General features: G+C 35.2%; 1 protein-coding gene and 1 long non-coding RNA gene across 2 annotated transcripts; one reads left to right on the top strand and one right to left on the bottom strand.

Moving 5' to 3' along the window:
* Window positions 1–212: 212 nt before the first annotated feature.
* On the bottom strand, window positions 213–17,913 carry grk7b (G protein-coupled receptor kinase 7b; the record flags this gene model as incomplete). The annotated part of the gene is given in 8 exon segments (XM_084125161.1): window positions 213–283; window positions 286–323; window positions 2,540–2,811; window positions 15,999–16,047; window positions 16,049–16,170; window positions 16,174–16,436; window positions 17,380–17,463; window positions 17,466–17,913. Coding segments are annotated over 8 exon segments (1,347 nt in total).
* LOC311089948 lies at window positions 8,595–14,248 on the top strand. The gene is made up of 5 exons (XR_014607805.1): window positions 8,595–8,847; window positions 9,094–9,203; window positions 9,299–9,342; window positions 10,439–10,503; window positions 13,902–14,248. It is a non-coding gene; the product is annotated as an uncharacterized lncRNA (long non-coding RNA).
* Window positions 17,914–19,602: the final 1,689 nt, after the last annotated feature.

Genomic DNA, 19,602 nt, shown 5'->3' with positions numbered 1-19,602 from the left:
GAAACATGCTAAAATTCATGCATCAGTAAAGCATCAGTCACTGAGATCTGTGACTGTAAAAATATACATTTAGGTCATAAAGTTTGAGACCACCTGCAAAAATATTTCGGGGTTAGTTAAATTAGTTAATAAAACCATTTGTTTTGTTGTGCAATATATTCTTATTTTGTCACAGAAGAGTGCAAGATTTGGATTTTTGCTCATCACCATGATCATCCAGTCCCCAATTTCTTCCTATTTGGGTCATCTAAATAGGATCTCCCTCCTATCTCCAGCCTCGGCTGTTGGTGGATTTGAAGATCTCATGTTTCCGAGGGTCATCCCTGTGGGCAAAAAAAAACAAAAACAAAAAACAGTTTACAGTCAGAAATAAGGCATATATGGATAAATTTATGATTGCAGCATTAAGTTTACCTACAGTTTTCTTAGCCAAAAATATTAAAGCACTAACTCAACTCCTGGAGGGCCACTGTCCTACAGACTATAGCTCCAACTATCTCCAAAACACCTGCCTGGAAGTTTCTAGTAATCCTGAAGACCTTGATTAGCTGGTTCTAAAGTGTCTTTTGAAGCCATGCAACAGCATTGTGATAAATAGACCAAAGTCATTTTATACTGACAATCTTCCCCTCTGTCGCAAATCAAATCAAAAGTGGAGCCAATACTGCAGGTTGGACGTCGATGACATCAAAGGTCATTGGGTTTTGCAGGCCTTGTATATGTAGCACGCCCGCCGTCCGACTGGCGGTGCTGCAGTAAGTTAATTCTGTTTGGCAAAACAATGAGACAGACACAGTTGTGCTGTTATCAGTAACGAGTCGGAGTCGCTCTTGTAATGGCGGCTGCTTCTCCGCGACTCATAGGCTGTGTCCAAATTCAGGGTCTACATCCTTCGGAGTACTCATTTGAAGGATGTTACGTCACAGCGCCGCGACGAAGGCTGTCCAAATTCGTAGGATCCTTCAAATGCGGCCCACAAATACGTCCTCCTTTTCCCCGAATTGGAAGGATGGGTGTGGTGGATCCTTTCCTGTCCTACCTATCCCATAATTCTTTTCGGCAGAGCGTAATGGCGGACGAAGCGAGTGGTAGCCATGGTAGCGGAGTGGGAGAGGAGTATGCTTTTCGATGTAAGTTTTTTTAAAACTGTCTTTTCAAAAAAATATATTTATAAATTTATATATATTTATAAATATATTTTTTCAGTGGTTGTCTAGTCAGGCATTTTGTTTTAGCGTTAAGCATTTTTTTACATTTGTACGTTTATGTAAAAAAAAAAACATTACTTTCGTAAACTAGCTTCTTCCTTACGGCCTGTGTGAATATCCCCTTATAGTAATTATTACACACAGCTAATTTGTTAGTGATTGAAGCTGTTTTTAACGCTTCTAGGGACGAAAGAGCAGACAGAAGTGTTTATAAAGCTCCGGTTGCTAGGCGACAGGATATGAGCAACGGGTAAGGGAGGGAACTGAAAGAAGGGTAGGCTGTCCAAGTTCACAAACACCGATTTCCGGGTTTTGCGGTCGTCGGAGGATCCCTCCTCCTTCAACCGGGTAGGAAGGATCCTAAGGAGGATGCAGACCCTGAATTTGGACACAGCCATAGTTACCCACATGATCAGCACATTGTCTCCCCCTACTGTCCACTGAAGGTATTACGCATCACAAGTCCAGCATAATAACAGTAATTGAAACAATATCATAAACACAATAAAATAAATCAAATACATGAAGAAAAAAAAAATATTCCTGTGACTATACATACAGGGTGTCACATATCTAAACCCATTGACATTAAATCTGGTGTGACACATCTGTCGGCACCATGTTTGATTTGAGAGCTGAAGATTGTCAGTGAATAATAACTTAAATTTCAGTCTGTTCATTCAAAACTATGAAATGACTTCAGAAGACTCAACAGCACATGAGTCATATTGACTACTTATATTGATTAGATTTTATGGTTTTTGGCCATTTTTGACAGATGTGACAGGAGCTGCATAAAGATTCTTAAAACAATTCTCCTTCTGTGTTCAATGGGAATAATTGGATTTGGGCTGCCATAAGGGTGAGTAAATAATGACAAATGTTTCACTTTTGGGTGAAAGTGTTCCAATAACAGGATTCAAATAAAAATTGTAATGGCTTGAAATAGTTTCAGCAACTGACATAAGGAATAGTATTATATGTTAAAATGTAATTTAAACCTATGAGCAACGGAGCTGGTATTAAATCTTTTGGTGTCTTCACCCACAGAATGAAAAAAGACTCAAAGCTATTTTGTTTTAACATTCATGCTTTGCTCCATCCAAACCTAGTGCTGCGGCTCCAAAACCACTGCTCTCAATGAGAAAGGCTGACAGAAACAGCCTGTTTCTTCGATTTGCTGCCACACTGGCTTAAATTTGCTGACAGAGTAAAGCTTCTGCTCCTCTGTTGGCACGCGGAGGGCAGTTGGACTGACCATGTCCTAATAATGACCTAGAGTGGAAACAGTGTGTCCCCTTGCCATGAAACACAGAAATGCTGCCACTTACTTGCAGCCGAGATGGTCTTCAGTGTTCTTTTTCAGAAAAAGACTGATGATGTCCTTGGAGGGGGCATCAAAATTTTCGTGTTCAAATTTGCACTCGTCTACAAGAGTTCTCCTTACCATCTCTTCTTTAGTAACCTTCTCTTTGTGATCTCTAAAGGGCAGACGGCTGGCCACCATCTCATAGATGCTATAGACCAAGGCCCACCAGTCCACTGACGTAAGATATGGTTCACGCTTCAGGATCTCTGGCGCCATATACCCCTTGGTGCCAGCCTACGATGGAAAAGACAACAAGAAGGGTTATGAGAAAAACCATTCAGCCTTCTTGAAGCCACCTGAAAAAGCATTTCAAATCATATTTAAAGCCATCTATAATGGTACAAACTCTTTGACCTTTTCTTCATCCTCACTAAAATCCCATTTCAGAAGAGATTACTGAAACAGACACAAAAACAGTCTCTTTCCATTTAACCAGTATCTCCAGGGACTTAAGTCAAACCCTTTGTAAGGGTGTGCTGTGCCAACCCAGATGCCAGCTTTGGGTAATACTGTGATTAGCATTACCAAGGGCTTATTCAATGTTTTATGGTACCCCTGGCAAAAATATTTGTTAATGTGACAATGACAACATGACAAATGAAGTATGTCCGGATTCCATTTATACTAGACACATTCATACTATACTGTACAGAACATCGCAAAGTAAGTACCTCAGTGGACATGTTATTTTTGCATACAGCTAACACATTTTCAAACTCTTTCTAATCAAGCTCATCTGATGCAACTCATCAGTTTGCTAGTGGAGACTTCATAGATGGGTCAGATAAATGAGATGTGAAATGTGTACATCCAAAAAGTGTACTGCTGGTGTAATGGAGGCCAGCTAGGCAAGAGCTGTGCAAGTAAACCTCACTTCTCTGGCGTGCTAGCAAATGACGCTAGTGGCTGCAGTCTTTGGTGTCCTTGTGTGCACGTCTCCCATGCCAGTTGATGTTGGTTCATATTCTGCTCACAACTGCCCCAGCTAGCAGGGAACGTTCTCAGAACTTTCGCTAACATTCCCTACAAGTTTGGTTAATGTTCTAAAGAAAACATTTGAATGTAATGTTTACTGAACATTTTAAGGATGTTTTCTCATTTTAAAAAATGTTCCTATAACGTTATATGAAAACTAAGATATAACATTTTAACTGCAACATTCAAAAGATGTTTTGGGAATGTTTCTGAAATAACAAGTTGTACTATGATCTCAAAATATCATTGTCCCTATGTTTCATTATAACGAAAGAAGAACGTTCTCTCTGTCACGTTAGGAAAACGTTTTGAGGATATCATTGAGAGATGAGATGTTGAATGTTCTTTATAAAACGTTATTTTAATGTGACGAGTTAACAAAATTATAACATTTTATTTGCAACATTTTGAGAATATTTTGGGAATGTTGTTAAAGTTAAAGTTTGTACAATGATCTCAATATAACATTGTCCCAATGTTTCATAAAAACAAAAGAAGAACATTCTCTCTGTCACATTTGTAGAATATTTTGAGGATATCATTGAGAGATGATATGTTGAATGTTCTTTATAAAACGTTCTTCTAATGTGACGAGTTAACACAATTAGAACATTTTACTTGCAACATTTTGAGCATATTTTGGGAATGTTGTTAAAGTTAAAGTTTGTACAATGATCTCAAAATAACGTTGTCTTAATGTTTTGTCATAACAAAAGAAGAATGTTCTCTCTGTCACGTTAGGAAAATGTTTTGAGGATATCATTGAGAGATGAGATGTTTATTGTTCTTTATAAAACGTTCTTCTAATGTGACGAGTTAACACAATTAGAACATTTTACCTGCAACATTTTGAGCATATTTTGGGAATGTTGTTAAAGTTAAAGTTTGTACAATGATCTCAAAATAACATTGTCCCAATGTTTCATAAAAACAAAAGAGGAACATTCTCTCTGTCACATTAGGAAAATGTTTTGAGGATATCATTGAGAGATGAGATGTTTATTGTTCTTTATAAAACGTTCTTTTAATGTGACGAGTTAACACAATTAGAACATTTTATTTGCAACATTTTGAGCATATTTTGGGAATGTTGTTTAAGTTAAAGTTTGTACAATGATCTCAAAATAACGTTGTCTTAATGTTTTGTCATAACAAAAGAAGAACGTTCTCTCTGTCACATTTGTAGAATGTTTTGAGGATATCATTGAGAGATGAGATGTTTATTGTTCTTTATAAAACGTTCTTCTAATGTGACGAGTTAACACAATTAGAACATTTTACTTGCAACATTTTGAGCATATTTTGGGAATGTTGCTAAAGTTAAAGTTTGTACAATGATATCAATATAACATTGTCCCAATGTTTCATGATAACAAAAGAAGAACATTCCACTTGCAACATTTTGAGCATATTCTGGGAATGTTGCTAAAGTTAAAGTTTGTACAATGATCTCAATATAACATTGTCCCAATGTTTCATAAAAACAAAAGAAGAACATTCTCTCTGTCACATTTGTAGAATATTTTGAGGATATCATTGAGAGATGATATGTTGAATGTTCTTTATAAAACGTTCTTCTAATGTGACGAGTTAACACAATTAGAACATTTTACCTGCAACATTTTGAGCATATTTTGGAAATGTTGTTAAAGTTAAAGTTTGTACAATGATCTCAATATAACATTGTCCCAATGTTTCATGATAACAAAAGAAGAACATTCTACTTGCAACATTTTGAGCATATTTTGGGAATGTTGCTAAAGTTAGAGTTTGTACAATGATCTCAATATAACATTGTCCCAATGTTTCATAAAAACAAAAGAGGAACATTCTCTCTGTCACATTAGGAAAATGTTTTGAGGATATCATTGAGAGATGAGAGGTTGAATGTTCTTTATAAAACGTTATTTTAATGTGACGAGTTAACACTATTAGAACATTTTACCTGCAACATTTTGAGCATATTTTGGGAATGTTGTTAAAGTTAAAGTTTGTACAATGATCTCAATATAACATTGTCCCAATGTTTCATGATAACAAAAGAAGAACATTCTACTTGCAACATTTTGAGCATATTTTGGGAATGTTGCTAAAGTTAGAGTTTGTACAATGATCTCAATATAACATTGTCCCAATGTTTCATGATAACAAAAGAAGAACATTCTACTTGCAACATTTTGAGCATATTTTGGGAATGTTGTTAAAGTTAAAGTTTGTACAATGATCTCAATATAACATTGTCCCAATGTTTCATAAAAACAAAAGAAGAACGTTCTCTCTGTCACGTTAGGAAAATGTTTTGAGGATATCATTGAGAGATGAGATGTTGAATGTTCTTCATAAAACGTTCTTCTAATGTGACGAGTTAACACAATTAGAACATTTTATTTGCAACATTTTGAGCATATTTTGGGAATGTTGTTAAAGTTAAAGTTTGGACAATGATCTTAAAATAACATTGTCCCAATGTTTCATGATAACAAAAGAAGAGCATTCTACTTGCAACATTTTGAGGATATTTTGGGAATGTTATTAAAGTTCAAGTTTGTACAATGATCTCAATATAACATTGTCCCAATGTTTCATAAAACCAAAAGAAGAACAATTCTCTCTGTCACATTAGGAAAATGTTTTGAGGATACCATTGAGAGATGAGATGTTTATTGTTCTTTATAAAACGTTATTTTAATGTGACGAGTTAACAAAATTATAACATTTTATTTGCAACATTTTGAGCATATTTTGGGAATGTTGTTTAAGTTAAAGTTTGTACAATGATCTCAAAATAACGTTGTCTTAATGTTTTGTCATAACAAAAGAAGAACGTTCTCTCTGTCACATTTGTAGAATGTTTTGAGGATATCATTGAGAGATGAGATGTTTATTGTTCTTTATAAAATGTTCTTCTAATGTGACGAGTTAACACAATTAGAACATTTTACTTGCAACATTTTGAGCATATTTTGGGAATGTTGCTAAAGTTAAAGTTTGTACAATGATCTCAATATAACATTGTCCCAATGTTTCATGATAACAAAAGAAGAACATTCTACTTGCAACATTTTGAGCATATTTTGGGAATGTTGTTAAAGTTAAAGTTTGTACAATGATCTCAATATAACATTGTCCCAATGTTTTGTCATAACAAAAGAAGAACATTCTCTCTGTCACATTAGGAAAATGTTTTGAGGATATCATTGAGAGATGAGATGTTGAATGTTCTTTATAAAACGTTCTTGTAATGTTATGTGTTAACACAATTAGAACATTTTAATTGCAACATTTTAAGGATGTTTTGAGGATGTTGTTGAGATAACAGATTATATAATGTTCTCAGTAAAACATTGGCACAATGTTCCATAATAACAGAGGAGGAACATTATCAAATCAACGTTCGTAAAATGTTTTGAGGATATCACTGAGACCTGAGATGATGAGTGTTTTTAAAAAAAATTCTTGTAATGTGACGTGTTAACAAAACTAGAACATTTTAAATGTAACATTTAGCAATCAAACTACACAATTATTGTTAAATTGAGCTTGCTGGTCTGACAGCAGGCCAACAGGGTTCACGATGGAACATATGGTGCATTTAAGTCCTCCTGGGAAGTTTGTATTCATGAGGTTTTACAATTTTGTTTAATGTTTTAAATTAATGAAGCCACTGTAAACTTTATCATCACATATTATACTGTTACATATTAATGCTATCATATTTTGTGCAGGCATTAGCTTACTTCATTGTCACTGCTGAATACCTAAGTATAGTGGTATCCCACAATGTTTCCCACTGACACACCCCTAACTCTTCAAGATCGGGGTTAAAGAAAATCCTGAGCTTCCTACTCATATTCTCATCATTGTGGTGGCGTTCAACTTGTAAATACGATCTTTATGACATGACTTGAATGCACCAATAGCTCTAGCTTAATTAGGGACAATCCATACAAACACTCTTTGCTAAAATACATTACAGACTGTCACAGTAAGAAGTTATTCGTCCTGTATCAACGCTAAAGGCCTAACCACTGCAGTCAACACCTTGGAGTATCCATGCTGTTAAATAAAAGTCTGTAGACAAGGGTTAGGGTTAGGGTTAACCTTAACCCTTAATTTCTAACCCAGACCCGGTTTCACAGAGTTTAGATTAAGCCAGGATTAGGCCTTAGTGCATTTAATTAGCTTTTAAAAATGTGCCTTAGAAAAAAGAAAAAGAAACATTACTGGTGTGCATCTTGAGACAAAATAATGGCACCGACATATTTTAAGATATGTCAGTGCAAGTTGCTTTCAGGTAAAACAGCTCAAACGTGCATTTTAGTCTGGGACTACAGGCTTAAACCTTGCCTGTGAAACCCGGGATATATGTTGCAACTTGTATAGAATTATGCCAATGTTACCAAAGTGTTGTGTTGGACAGAGGATTTACCCTAAACCAACAGGTTGTGTAACTGTGCCACACAGGGTGAAAAGCAAGTTGACATTATTAGGCATAAGAGTGTTTCTAAAGGAAAGGTCAATATTTTGTTAAAGTGCAAAAGGATCATTATGGGTCACATGAATGTATCTCTAATGTTACCATGGATAATCCATTAGTTTTTCATGTAGGTAGGTATACAGAATTGTATATGAATAGCCTATACATATGCAATGTTTGCTCTGTTTAATATATAATATGTTTGCTCTTTTAAACTGCTGTTTGGCAGAGCAGTGGTAAATATATGTTGTTATACATGGTATATATTATTTGTGTAATTTATTATTATTATTTATATGTTATTGTAAGTTTATTTATTTTTTATCATGCACTGCAATGAAGACACCATTTAACCAATTGATTAAATATAACAGCCAGCTTACAAATACAACTAAATAAATAGCCGTGCACATTTTTTTTCATATTCTTTCTTTTAAAACATGTAATCTTTTCCTGTAATTGCAATGTTACCACATTATTGGCTGTCTCTTCGAGTTGTTTTGAGCATGATTGGCTATTCAGACTGTCATCCAGGAATCTGGCCAATGGCAGCTATGCGCGCCTTTTACTGGTCAAGTTTGAAGTTTGAATATTCGTCTGTTTTAGAGTGAGAGTGTGTGTGTGTGCGCGCTGCTGCTGCTCGGGAGGATCTTCAGTACTAGCCTCCTTCGGTTCTGTGGCTTTTACATTGTTTAAAACATGGATTATTTTGCATCGTACTGTTACATTTTTATTTTGAGCGAGTTGCGGGATGTAAATGGACAACGAATTTTAACAACGTAGCCTACGTGTAACGGACATATTGCAATCTGCGGAAGGTAAATAACTTTATTTTATATAAAAATACATTCTGCTACATCAAAATATAGTGTGTTAAATTGAGAAGCTAATTTTAAATGCGACTAGAGCAATATCGATATTATGTCAATGTTTCAGGCTGCATGTGTAACGTTAGGCTAAATATTGTCAGCCAAGTTAGTTTTTGATAAAAATAAATAAAAATAAACCTCAGCATAGTCTGAGCTTTACAATGAGTGAACTGAGAACATTGTGTCTTTATACAGAGAGGAACTCGACCCACACTATGAAAACTAGGCTTTTGAATGATCGCGGGATATCGGCCTAACGTTACCGTCAAAATGATGAGTCATCATCATAATATGTTTTTGAGCTGGTGAGTAAAAATTTGCAAGCTTTTTATGTCTCTTTTAGTAAGTAAATACAAATAGCTAATAATATTGCTGTATGTGTGTGTTTCCCATTATCCAGGAATTTTGGGAATAAATTATCCAGCCACATGATCTTCAGTTGCGGTGAGTATTGTCATAGTAAAATACACGTGAAATAGAGGCAGAACATGTAAACTCTGCTCAAAGGCACACTGGTCCAAACCCTCCAGTCAAAATTGTACCTGTCTTCTTGATATGAGTTTTTATGGGCCTAGCTGACCCAAACATAAATGTCCTTTCAAAATGAAATTATTTTCAAACCTGTATGACTTCTGTGAAACACAAGAATGTTGGGAATAAAACAACATTGGAACCCATTTTATGGAAACAAATGTTCCCAATGTTTCATGATAACAAAAGAAGAACATTCTACTTGCAACATTTTGAGCATATTTTGGGAATGTTGCTAAAGTTAAAGTTGTACAATGATCTCAATATAACATTGTCCCAATGTTTCATGATAACAAAAGAAGAACATTCACGTTAGGGAAATGTTTTGAGGATATCATTGAGAGATGAGATGTTGAATGTTCTTCATAAAACGTTCTTCTAATGTGACAAGTTAACACAATTAGAACATTTTACTTGCAACATTTTGAAAAAATAAAATAAAATAAACCTCAGCATAGGAGCTTTACAATGAGGGAACTGAGAACATTGTGTCTTTATACATAACATAAATGTCCTTTCAAAATGAAATTATTTTCAAACCTGTATGACTTACTTCTCTGAAACACAAGAATGTTGGGAATTAAACAACATTGGAACCCATTTTATGAAAAAAAAACAAAAAAACAGTGAAGTCATTTCTCAAGATATCTTAATTAAGGTTATACAAAATAAATTCATACAGTTTTGGAACAACATGGAGTACCGGTAAATAACGATAGAGAGTCTATTTTTTGGATGAGCTGTTCTTTTTAGGACATGTTCCCAGGGTCCTTTGCTAAATTAACCATGGTTTTTATTATAGTAAAGTGTAGAAACAATATTTTTATGGTGGATTGATTACAATAATTGATTACCATTTAGTTAGTGTAGCAAAACCATGGTTAATGTTAGTAAGGGTTCTCCAGATTTATATAGCCTAACACTTAAGGAAAACATAAAAAATGGTCCTATGTCACCCAGATCAATAGTCTGTTAACACACATTAACACACTTTTTACATTTTCTTAAGATCAAGCATTGGACCAATGTTTACGGAGCAGAACAGGCACCAACAGAGAAACAAGTCCATCACTAGTAAGTATCCACTGCATTTTATAAAACCGTAGTCAATTTTAAACGCACAATGCACTCCAAAATAAAAATGATCTATTTTTTTCTCCCTCGTGCCAGATTTATATCTGTCCCAGATTTATATCTGACTTTCTTTCCACAGAGATTTTTAGAAAAATGATCATTAAAGAGAATCATATAAAGAGAAAGGTGGGAGGAGCTTGAATTTATTGCCTAGCCCTGTTTGTTTGAACCGCGAGAGCCGTCAAAGCTTATGCTACTCCTATGTCATGCACCGACAAGAGCCTTTTATAGTCAACACGTCGGACGCAAGCAACTTGCAGTTTTGCCCCCACCAACAACGCATAGTATTGCATACAACGGTGCGTCGCGTATCAAAAACTGGGACGACACATTTTTCTACTCATAGACGCATATGGCGGCCGAAGTGTAGTGATGCGTAGCCTTGCAGGCGCATATGCGTATCGATGCGTTGACTAACTCTTTGGGCGTAATTTGACTTGCATATGGCTGTCTGCTGGAAGCTAGTTATTTAAGTCGATAAAATTATAAATATGGTAGGGCTGGGGGAATTAACACGTTAATCTTCGCGATTAATTTGAGATGCTTAACGAGTTTATAAAAAAAATGCAATTAACGCAGCACTTTTTTTGCCTCATTTTAATGACTTCCTGTTGCGGAAAAGGCTGCAAAATATGCCGTCCCGCCCCTCCGTGTTCGGCGATCAGGTTTTATTCTCGCGCAGCTTTCATGACCGGGTCTTTTCCGCTCCGCGCTCTCCATTCCGTGTGTGTGTGTCGGCGCACTGACACACACACACAACACTGAGCAAACATTGAGCTCTTTGCTCAATGTTCTGCTCCGTGTTTGCGCTGCGCGTTCTGCTCTGTCGTTAACGGCCCAAACGCTCCAATCATGTACCGATCATGCACTGGAAAAGCAAAGTCAAATAACGTGAAATTTCTCAGTAGTAGACTTCTGTGAAATAGCCCTACTGAGCTGGTATAGTCATGCTGACAACAATGGTAAAATTACCTGCTCTGATCACATGCTCTTGTAATAATAGCTTTGTAGGACTATGTTTTATTTTGATAATTAGAAAAAAAAAATTATAATAATAAATTGTTAAATTTATTATGTTGATTGATTATTGAAAATAATAATATATTGATATATTGATGTTTAATATTATTTTAATACAGGGCTATTTTCTGTTCCTTTTTTTCCTTTTTGTTGTTTAATTAGGTTATTCTAAGTTTAAATATTGATGATTACAAGCTTGGGGGAAATGCAATTAATTGCATTTAATTACAGCAAATTGTGTAAATAATCAGTTACTTTTTTTAATCGATTCCCAGCCCTAAAATATAAAATATGGATATGTTTCTTACACAAACGCATCACTTCGCTTCACCTTTCGCCTTTATTAACCTGCCAGAGCCGTGTGGAGTACTTTTATCATGGATGGATGCATTTTTATGGACTTGTCAAAAAAATCCCACAGGGAGCTACAGAATAAGAAATCTTTGAAGTCCACTTTTTTGAAGTCTTTTTTACTCCCCTCAGAATTCACCCTTCGAGGGAGTTTGATTGACAGGTATTTTTTACATTTTTATTTTACCAAAAATATTTTTTTCCTAAAAAAATTACACAAATTAAACGTTGAGACTTTGTTTCAACTTTCATATCAAAAGTAACCTGCTCTGTCTTGTCTCTGCGTTTAAACGTTTCAGCGTTTTTTCTGTGATCCGCAATGTATTTTTCATTGCGTGACAATATGATGTGTGGCGTGAGAGCGCCATGGCTTGTTGGACATAGCAACAGTAACTAAAGGGGGCGGGTCTTTGCAAATTGCATTAACCATGGCTGCCTGTTAATTATCACTGGACTACTTCGCTCTCGCATCTCCCAAAAGTAAATTTTTTTTTGTTTTCTTGATTCCATTTGAATGGTTTAATTAAATTGCTATAACCAATTATTTAAAATGTAATGATTTAAGCAAAACGTTCTTCAAAGGTTAAACCAAACTTTTATTTGACGGATTGCCGTGTAGACCTTTGAGTTTCTCTGTGTTTTATGATATGATGATAGTTTTTCTCAAATGAAGCTAAAATGCTGCTGAAGTGACTCTCAGAGCAGCTGTATTGATGAAGTGCATTAATGTTCTCATATAGAAACGACAGCAAAAAAAAAATAAGCCAGAATTGCTTTTTTTTCTCAGGTTTTACTAATTTATCCTGTGATTCTGACTTTCAAACGGCCAATTGCAAGTTTATATCTCGCACTTCTGAGAAAAAAAAGTTTGAATTGTGATTCGCAATTTTTTTATTTTTGATCTTATTTTTTAAAAATTGTATTCCATGGCGGAAACAAGCTTTCATATGCACAGACAGTAGCTCACATTTAACATGCAGATTGTGCGCACACAGAAACCTACTGGAGCACAAAAAGTTAGTGTCAACACTGTCCTGTGATTTCTCAATAAGAAACAGAAGTTATAGCATATTTTTCTTTCTGCTTTTGAAGTAACTAAAACTTACAGCTTAGCTAATAGCAAAGAGACGATTCACAGGTATGATTAAATCACACTAGAAATTGTTCTATCTCAAATGCAGTACTACTTTATCTGTATCTGATTTAAAACAAGCAGAAATCTGTAAGAAATGTAACAATCCATAGACAGTATAACTGATGAAAATGAGCTGTTACATCAGAGCAAAAGCATCGTGGGCAGTGCTGTGACATGCTGCAGCTGTGCTCAAGGCTACCTGAGTTCGAGGTTCACACTTCTCAAGCCAAGTTTGTAGTTTGTTAAAATAATTTAGCCTCTAGTTGTGTTATTAAAGGGATACTCCACTTTTTTTGGAAATAGGCTCATTTTACAACTCCCCCAGAGTTAAACAGTTGAGTTTTACCGTTTTCGAATCCATTCAGCCGAGTTTCTGATATTTGGAAGAATATCAGTAACCAGACAGTTTCTGGTCTCATTGACTTCCATAGTAGGAAAAAATATATACTATGGAAGTCAATGAGACCAGAAACTGTCTGGTTACTGACATTCTTCTAAATATCAGAAACTCGGCTGAATGGATTAGAAAACGGTAAAACTCAACTGTTTAACTCTGGGGGAGTTATAAAATGAGCCTATTTCCAAAAAAAGTGGAGTATCCCTTTAACATGTATATAATGGATTAAGTATATGTTTTAAATTACAGAAACAAAATAGATACTCATAAGGTATCATATTTATACTTTTAAATAAACTAATCTAATTAATTTCTGATTAATAATTAGGCTGGCTAATTTTGAAAGTTTTCAAAGTCAATATTGCTTGTGATCTTAATATGTAATATGTATTTGTATTATTTTTGTTTACACTGTTGCATGATCTTCTTTTATAGGCTATGAGGAAAAACTCTACCATGCACACAGAGAATGGAGCTCAATTCTGCTAACTGGGATAGCAGCTGAAAAAGAAGAAGAGAAGAACAGTAGAACACCTATTAATGCAGATGACTTTATTCTTTTTCTGCAAGAACCAAGACAACCAAAGACTGATGATGAGCGCTCTGAGCAAACAGCAGTCAAGACGTGTGATTGCACATTGGACTTTACTGAGTTCTTCATTTAATGTTGGGCATCTACTGTACGCAGAACTTCTAATAATTTATGTGAATGCCATTCATAAACCTGTTAGATTTTTGTTTTATTTTAGAGATTAATAAAATTGTATGTTTTAACAATGTTATAGCTAAGCATTTTTTATGTTTAAGAGAACATTTTGGGAACAAAAATAAAACTTCCCACTAAAAAATTTATAAGAATGTTAAGTAGTATTTTTAAGAGTATTTTTAGAGAATGTTATCCTAACTTTTAGAAGAACGTTCTAAGAATAAAAATAAAACTTCCTGCTAAAAACTTTATAAGAATAAAGGGATAATGTTCTAAAAATGTTATGATTAAACATTTATAGAAGGTCATCATCACAAAACATTTTTAGAGTGTTCTTAGAGAATGTTATCCTACCTTTTAGGAGAAATAATGTTCTAACAATATTATTATTAAACATTTTTATAATGTTGTAAAAAAAATTTTTAAACTTTTAAAAGAACATTCTGGGAACAAAAATAAAAACACCCCCTGAAAACTTTCTAAGAACGTTAGAGAATAATGTTGTAAGAATGTTACACCTAAACATTTTAATAATGTTTTTAAATAATGTTATCCGAACATTTAAAAGAACATTCTGGGAACAAAAATAAAACTATCCGCTTACAACATTATAAGAACGTTAGAGAATAATGTTATAAGAATGTTATTACTAAACATTTTAATAATGTTTTTAGAAAATGTTCTCTAAACATTTAAAAAAACATTCTGGGAACAAAAATAAAACTACCCGCTGAAAACGTTCTATGAACATTAGAGAATAATGTTATAAGAACGTTATTACTAAACATTTTAATAATGTTTTTAAAAAAATGTTATCCGAACATTTATAAGAACATTCTGGGAACAAAAATAAAACTACACGCTAAAAACATTATAAGAACGTCAGAGAATAATGTTATAAAAATGTTACTACTAAACATTTTAATAATGTTTTTAGAAAATGTTCTCTAAACATTTAAAAAAACATTCTGGGAACACAAATAAAACTACCCGCTGAAAACGTTCTGAGAAAATTAGAGAATAATGTTAAAAGAATGTTACTACTAAACATTTTAATAATGTTTTTAAAGAATGTTCTCCAAACTTTTAAAAGAACATTCTGGGAACAAAACTAAAACTAGCCGCTGAAAACTTTCTAAGAACGTTAGAGAATAATGTTAAAAGAATGTTACTACTAAACATTTTAATAATGTTTTTAAAGAATGTTCTCCAAACTTTTAAAAGAACATTCTGGGAACAAAACTAAAACTAGCCGCTGAAAACATTTATAGAACAATACATGCTAATGTTCTTAGAACATTTTTAGAACAAAAAATTTCTAGCTGGGGCTGCTCAATAATGGGTATGCCTCCAGGAACAGGGTTGGAAAATATTGCTTTTGCGCAGGTATAGCCAACCCAGCTCCTGGAGAACTACTTGGGAGTTCAGCTTCAACCCCAATCAAACACACACACTTTAGCTCCACACCTGATCCAGTTAATCAATGTGTTCAGAGTGACAGAAAATGACAGGCAGGGCTGTTGAAGCAGGGTTGGAACTAAAGTCTGCAGGAAGGAAGTCTCCAGAAACAGGGTTGGCTAGCCATGTTTAAGCATTATAGTATCAGTAAGTACTCTGCAAAGCTGTAACCACACATTTATGATTGGGGGTAGTATTGGGACTTAGTACTTTTTATGACTCAGCAGTTACCTTTTCAGGTGCCCACATATATACGTGGTGCTCAGTCCTCAAACTTTTCATCTACCAGCTCAGATTAACCACTAGTCTACACCTACACCTCCCACATTTTCCAGGGAGATAATATTTTCTTATCTTCCTGTCCTTACCTTTTGAGAGATAGTTTTCCCGTTTGGTAGTTCCACAGCTAGGCCCAGTTGACAACCTGCACTGGCCCTGACTGTCCAGTAGGACGTTTTCTGGCTTCATGTCACGGTACACAATATCCATAGCATGTAGGTGCAGGATACCAGTGGTAATCTGAGCTGTGTAGTGAATGATTCACTCCATCTCAATGCCATTCTCCCCAATATGGTAAATGTTGTACTTCAGATCTCCTCCATTCATCAGAGTCATGACCAGACACAGGTGTGTCTTTGTGTCAAATGCATAGGCCAGGTTCACCAGAAACAGGCTGTTCACTTTCTCCAAGATTTGTTTCTCCAGTAGAGCCATCTTTTCCCCACCTTTTTTCTTCAGGCGTTTCTTGTCCAGCTTCTTGCAGGCATACATCTGACCTGTGTTTTTGACCTGAAAAGCACACACCTGTACAGAGAGAGAAATTTAAAAAAACATTAAAAGAGAAACATTGCTGTTATTGAACTTGAAAGATGGGCTAGATTCTAGATTTTGTACAATACAATACTGTTTTTTTGATGCAGCAGCAGTAAGAATACACACTTGAAAATCTATTCAGATTAAGGAATTATTTTATTATGTGCACTGAATATTATGTCAAAGGTATCAGGAGTATTATTTCCTGGGGATTTTATTCCAGTTGGCATTTAATAATAATAATAATAATAATAATAATAATAATAATAATAATATGTTTAATTTATATAGCGCCTTTCCCAAGCTCAAGGATGCTTCACAATGACATTAAAGAACAAACAATCAGTTCATACATAAATGGACCATTTGGCCAATGTATTCCACAGTTCATCAAAGGATATTCACCTTGTGTATTGTCTCTTTAGTTGTGTCTTAAAGGTGAAGCAATCTGCAAAATATTGCCTGTAATTCAAATGGATTTCCAGAACACTCTCCCCATCTTCCATTAATTGGAATAACTGATAGTTCCACCCCAAACTCACACCACAGGTAAGTGTGGTGGCAGTGGACATGCCAGCTTCTGAAACTAATAGAGCAATGTTTGATAGTACCTCAGTAATTAAATATTCGGTGAAATCAACCTATGAATAGCTTACTTACTGTAGCTGTTTCTGCATATTGAACATATTGAATCCTGAGCATGAAGTTACGATTTTCCTACCCTACTGTGACGTATATCCAACTGAAACGTCTTCTTGAACAAGGGAAAATGTAGGCAGGAATTTGTCCAACAGGAATTGATTGGATAGTTGGATCATTGTAGTTTGCTTTTGCTGCAAACTCAAGTGAGGTTATAAAATTAAAATGTAATAAATTACTGTTAGTTTAAAATCACTTGCCTTTTCTGTTGACATCACTACACAGGCTACTGGGTACGATCTAATCCATTCCTAATGGATAAAATCATGAATTCCTTCCACTGCACAAATCTCTCAAAGAATGGGCTAGTCTGATACTCAAAGGTTTTCCTCTCAGAAACTCTTGCATGGCTTCTTTCACCTGCCCCATCAACACCTCCTCAAAGTCCTTCTCAGAGACGGCTTTACACTTCTCCACAATGTCCTCTGTCAGATAAGACAGGAAACTTTTGGAGTCAGCTTTGCAGAATTTGGCTTTTTCTTTAGCACCTGCCAAATTGCAGCCATTCAGCTCCTCCAGGAACTCTACAGCGGCAAGGTATTCTGGATTGGAGGCTAAGAGGAACTGTTGGAAGCATGTTTTCCCAATGGGCTGCCTCTCACAGATGTCCTCAAAGTCCTTGGGAATAGCTGCATGCACCCTTGTACAGTTTTCAAGTTGGGGAAGAATTAGGGTACGCCTTTGTTTCCTCATCTCCTTGTCGTCTTGAATCTGTGCTTTCAGGCAGGCTCTGTTTGCCACTAGGTTGTCCAGTCCACCAATGTCACACATGGCTGTGGCAAGTGAAGGGCCTATGTGAAAGAACTATGTGATGCAGCAGGTAACAATGAATAAGGACATGAAATAATAGGCAGCACAGTGGCAAGCTGTGATATGCAGATGAGTCAAAAAGAATGGGGCTTCAGCGTCTCAAGTTAGAGTCTTCCCTGTGCCACTCATGTAATTGCTCAGTCAGAATTAAAAACCTCAATAGGGGTTTTCTCTTAAGTAAGTGTCTTTGTATGCTATATCATGGATACTGCTCATGGAAGGAACTTATGCCGTACTCAACTTAAAGAGGCTTTGTGCTATGTTTAGCCACAATGCTTAGGGATAGACAATGTAATTGTTGTCTGAAGTGCTCAGTCCTCTACGGTCAACTTTAAGTTTGAGAAAATAAATAAAACAGTTTCTGAAGAAAATGTGAGTGGTGCTTGCCCATGCAAACTTTGCTGCTTTAATGCTATAGGGTGTTGCTATCCAGTTTTTAAGGCAGTGGTTCTTCTTTTGGATCTCTAATTTTGCGATAATATAAAACTCCCTTGATATTAGAGTAACAATTACAGAAGAATTAAATAAAGAATATTTTGTTACCTTTTGGAGCTTGGAAAGGTTCAGTTCGAGCAGATGTTTGTTTTATACCATCATAACTGTCCTCGCCAGAGCTCATTCCCCAGTACATTCAGCATCTGGCTCATATTCACGATCTCAAACATAGTCTCAAAACTATAATTTTCAACATCAATATTTTGATTGCTAACAGCTTCTTCACCAGATCCTTCACCAGATCCACCATCAAGTGACAGTGACACTAATATTTGATTGCGTTCAGTACTTTTAGTACTTCAGTACATTTCAAGTTGTGCCGATGATACATGCTATTCTTTTGTTTTCTGCCTACAGTAAATATGAGTGAAATGTCAGTTAATCATTGTGTATCAGACATTGTCACCTTTTGGAATAAAGGTGAATTGCACTTACTCAGTCATCAAAGATTCATTATCGTTAAATACTCGGGTCGTTAGAGACCCTATACAATTTTTACAAAAAATGAATTGGGAAAACAGGAATTATTGTGTGGTTTATAATGAATTAATTAAGGAATACCAAGAAAGTTGATGTCTAACTTTAAAAAAAATGAATGAGGAGGAGGGTAGTTATCAATGTCGTTGATCACTATAGACTCAAGGTATGCGTTCAAGGGTTAATGATGCATGATTATCTGCCAGATGATAGTAAAATAATAGCTCTTTTTATGCTTGAAAGTTTAATACTTTTAGAGGTCTATTCAAATTCTGAACCCCAAGTATGAGCCACATTAGTGATGCTTGCCTTAGCTTACCACCAATTACATTTTATTGATGCTGTTATAAGCTCATAGATCTCCATTGTTTTCAGTTCTTTGAGTCTGAAGACTTTAGAATCATACATGGGATAGATTTAGAGCTCATTATGACAGTAGAATGAGAGTAAGCCTTCATTAGGTGTAAACATTATAGTAAGATCTGTCCTCTTGGCTGCTTTTAATCAAGCTTTGTGCACTGGGTCAGCCATTAGCATCTATGGGTTGTCTGGCAGACAGCTGACATATTACAATAATGATGCAGCCTTACAGTACTTGCATTTATTAAGATTGCAAGTTTTTTCTTTTTATAAATTAAAAGTGTAATGAAACTTCAAATGCTTGACATGATTTTTGTA

The sequence above is a fragment of the Abramis brama genome, assembly GCF_963993115.1.
Source record: "Abramis brama genome assembly, chromosome: 9".
Classification (NCBI taxonomy): domain Eukaryota; kingdom Metazoa; phylum Chordata; class Actinopteri; order Cypriniformes; family Leuciscidae; genus Abramis; species Abramis brama.
Note: the sequence above shows the minus strand (reverse complement) of the source record. Positions and strands in the feature narration are given on the sequence as shown.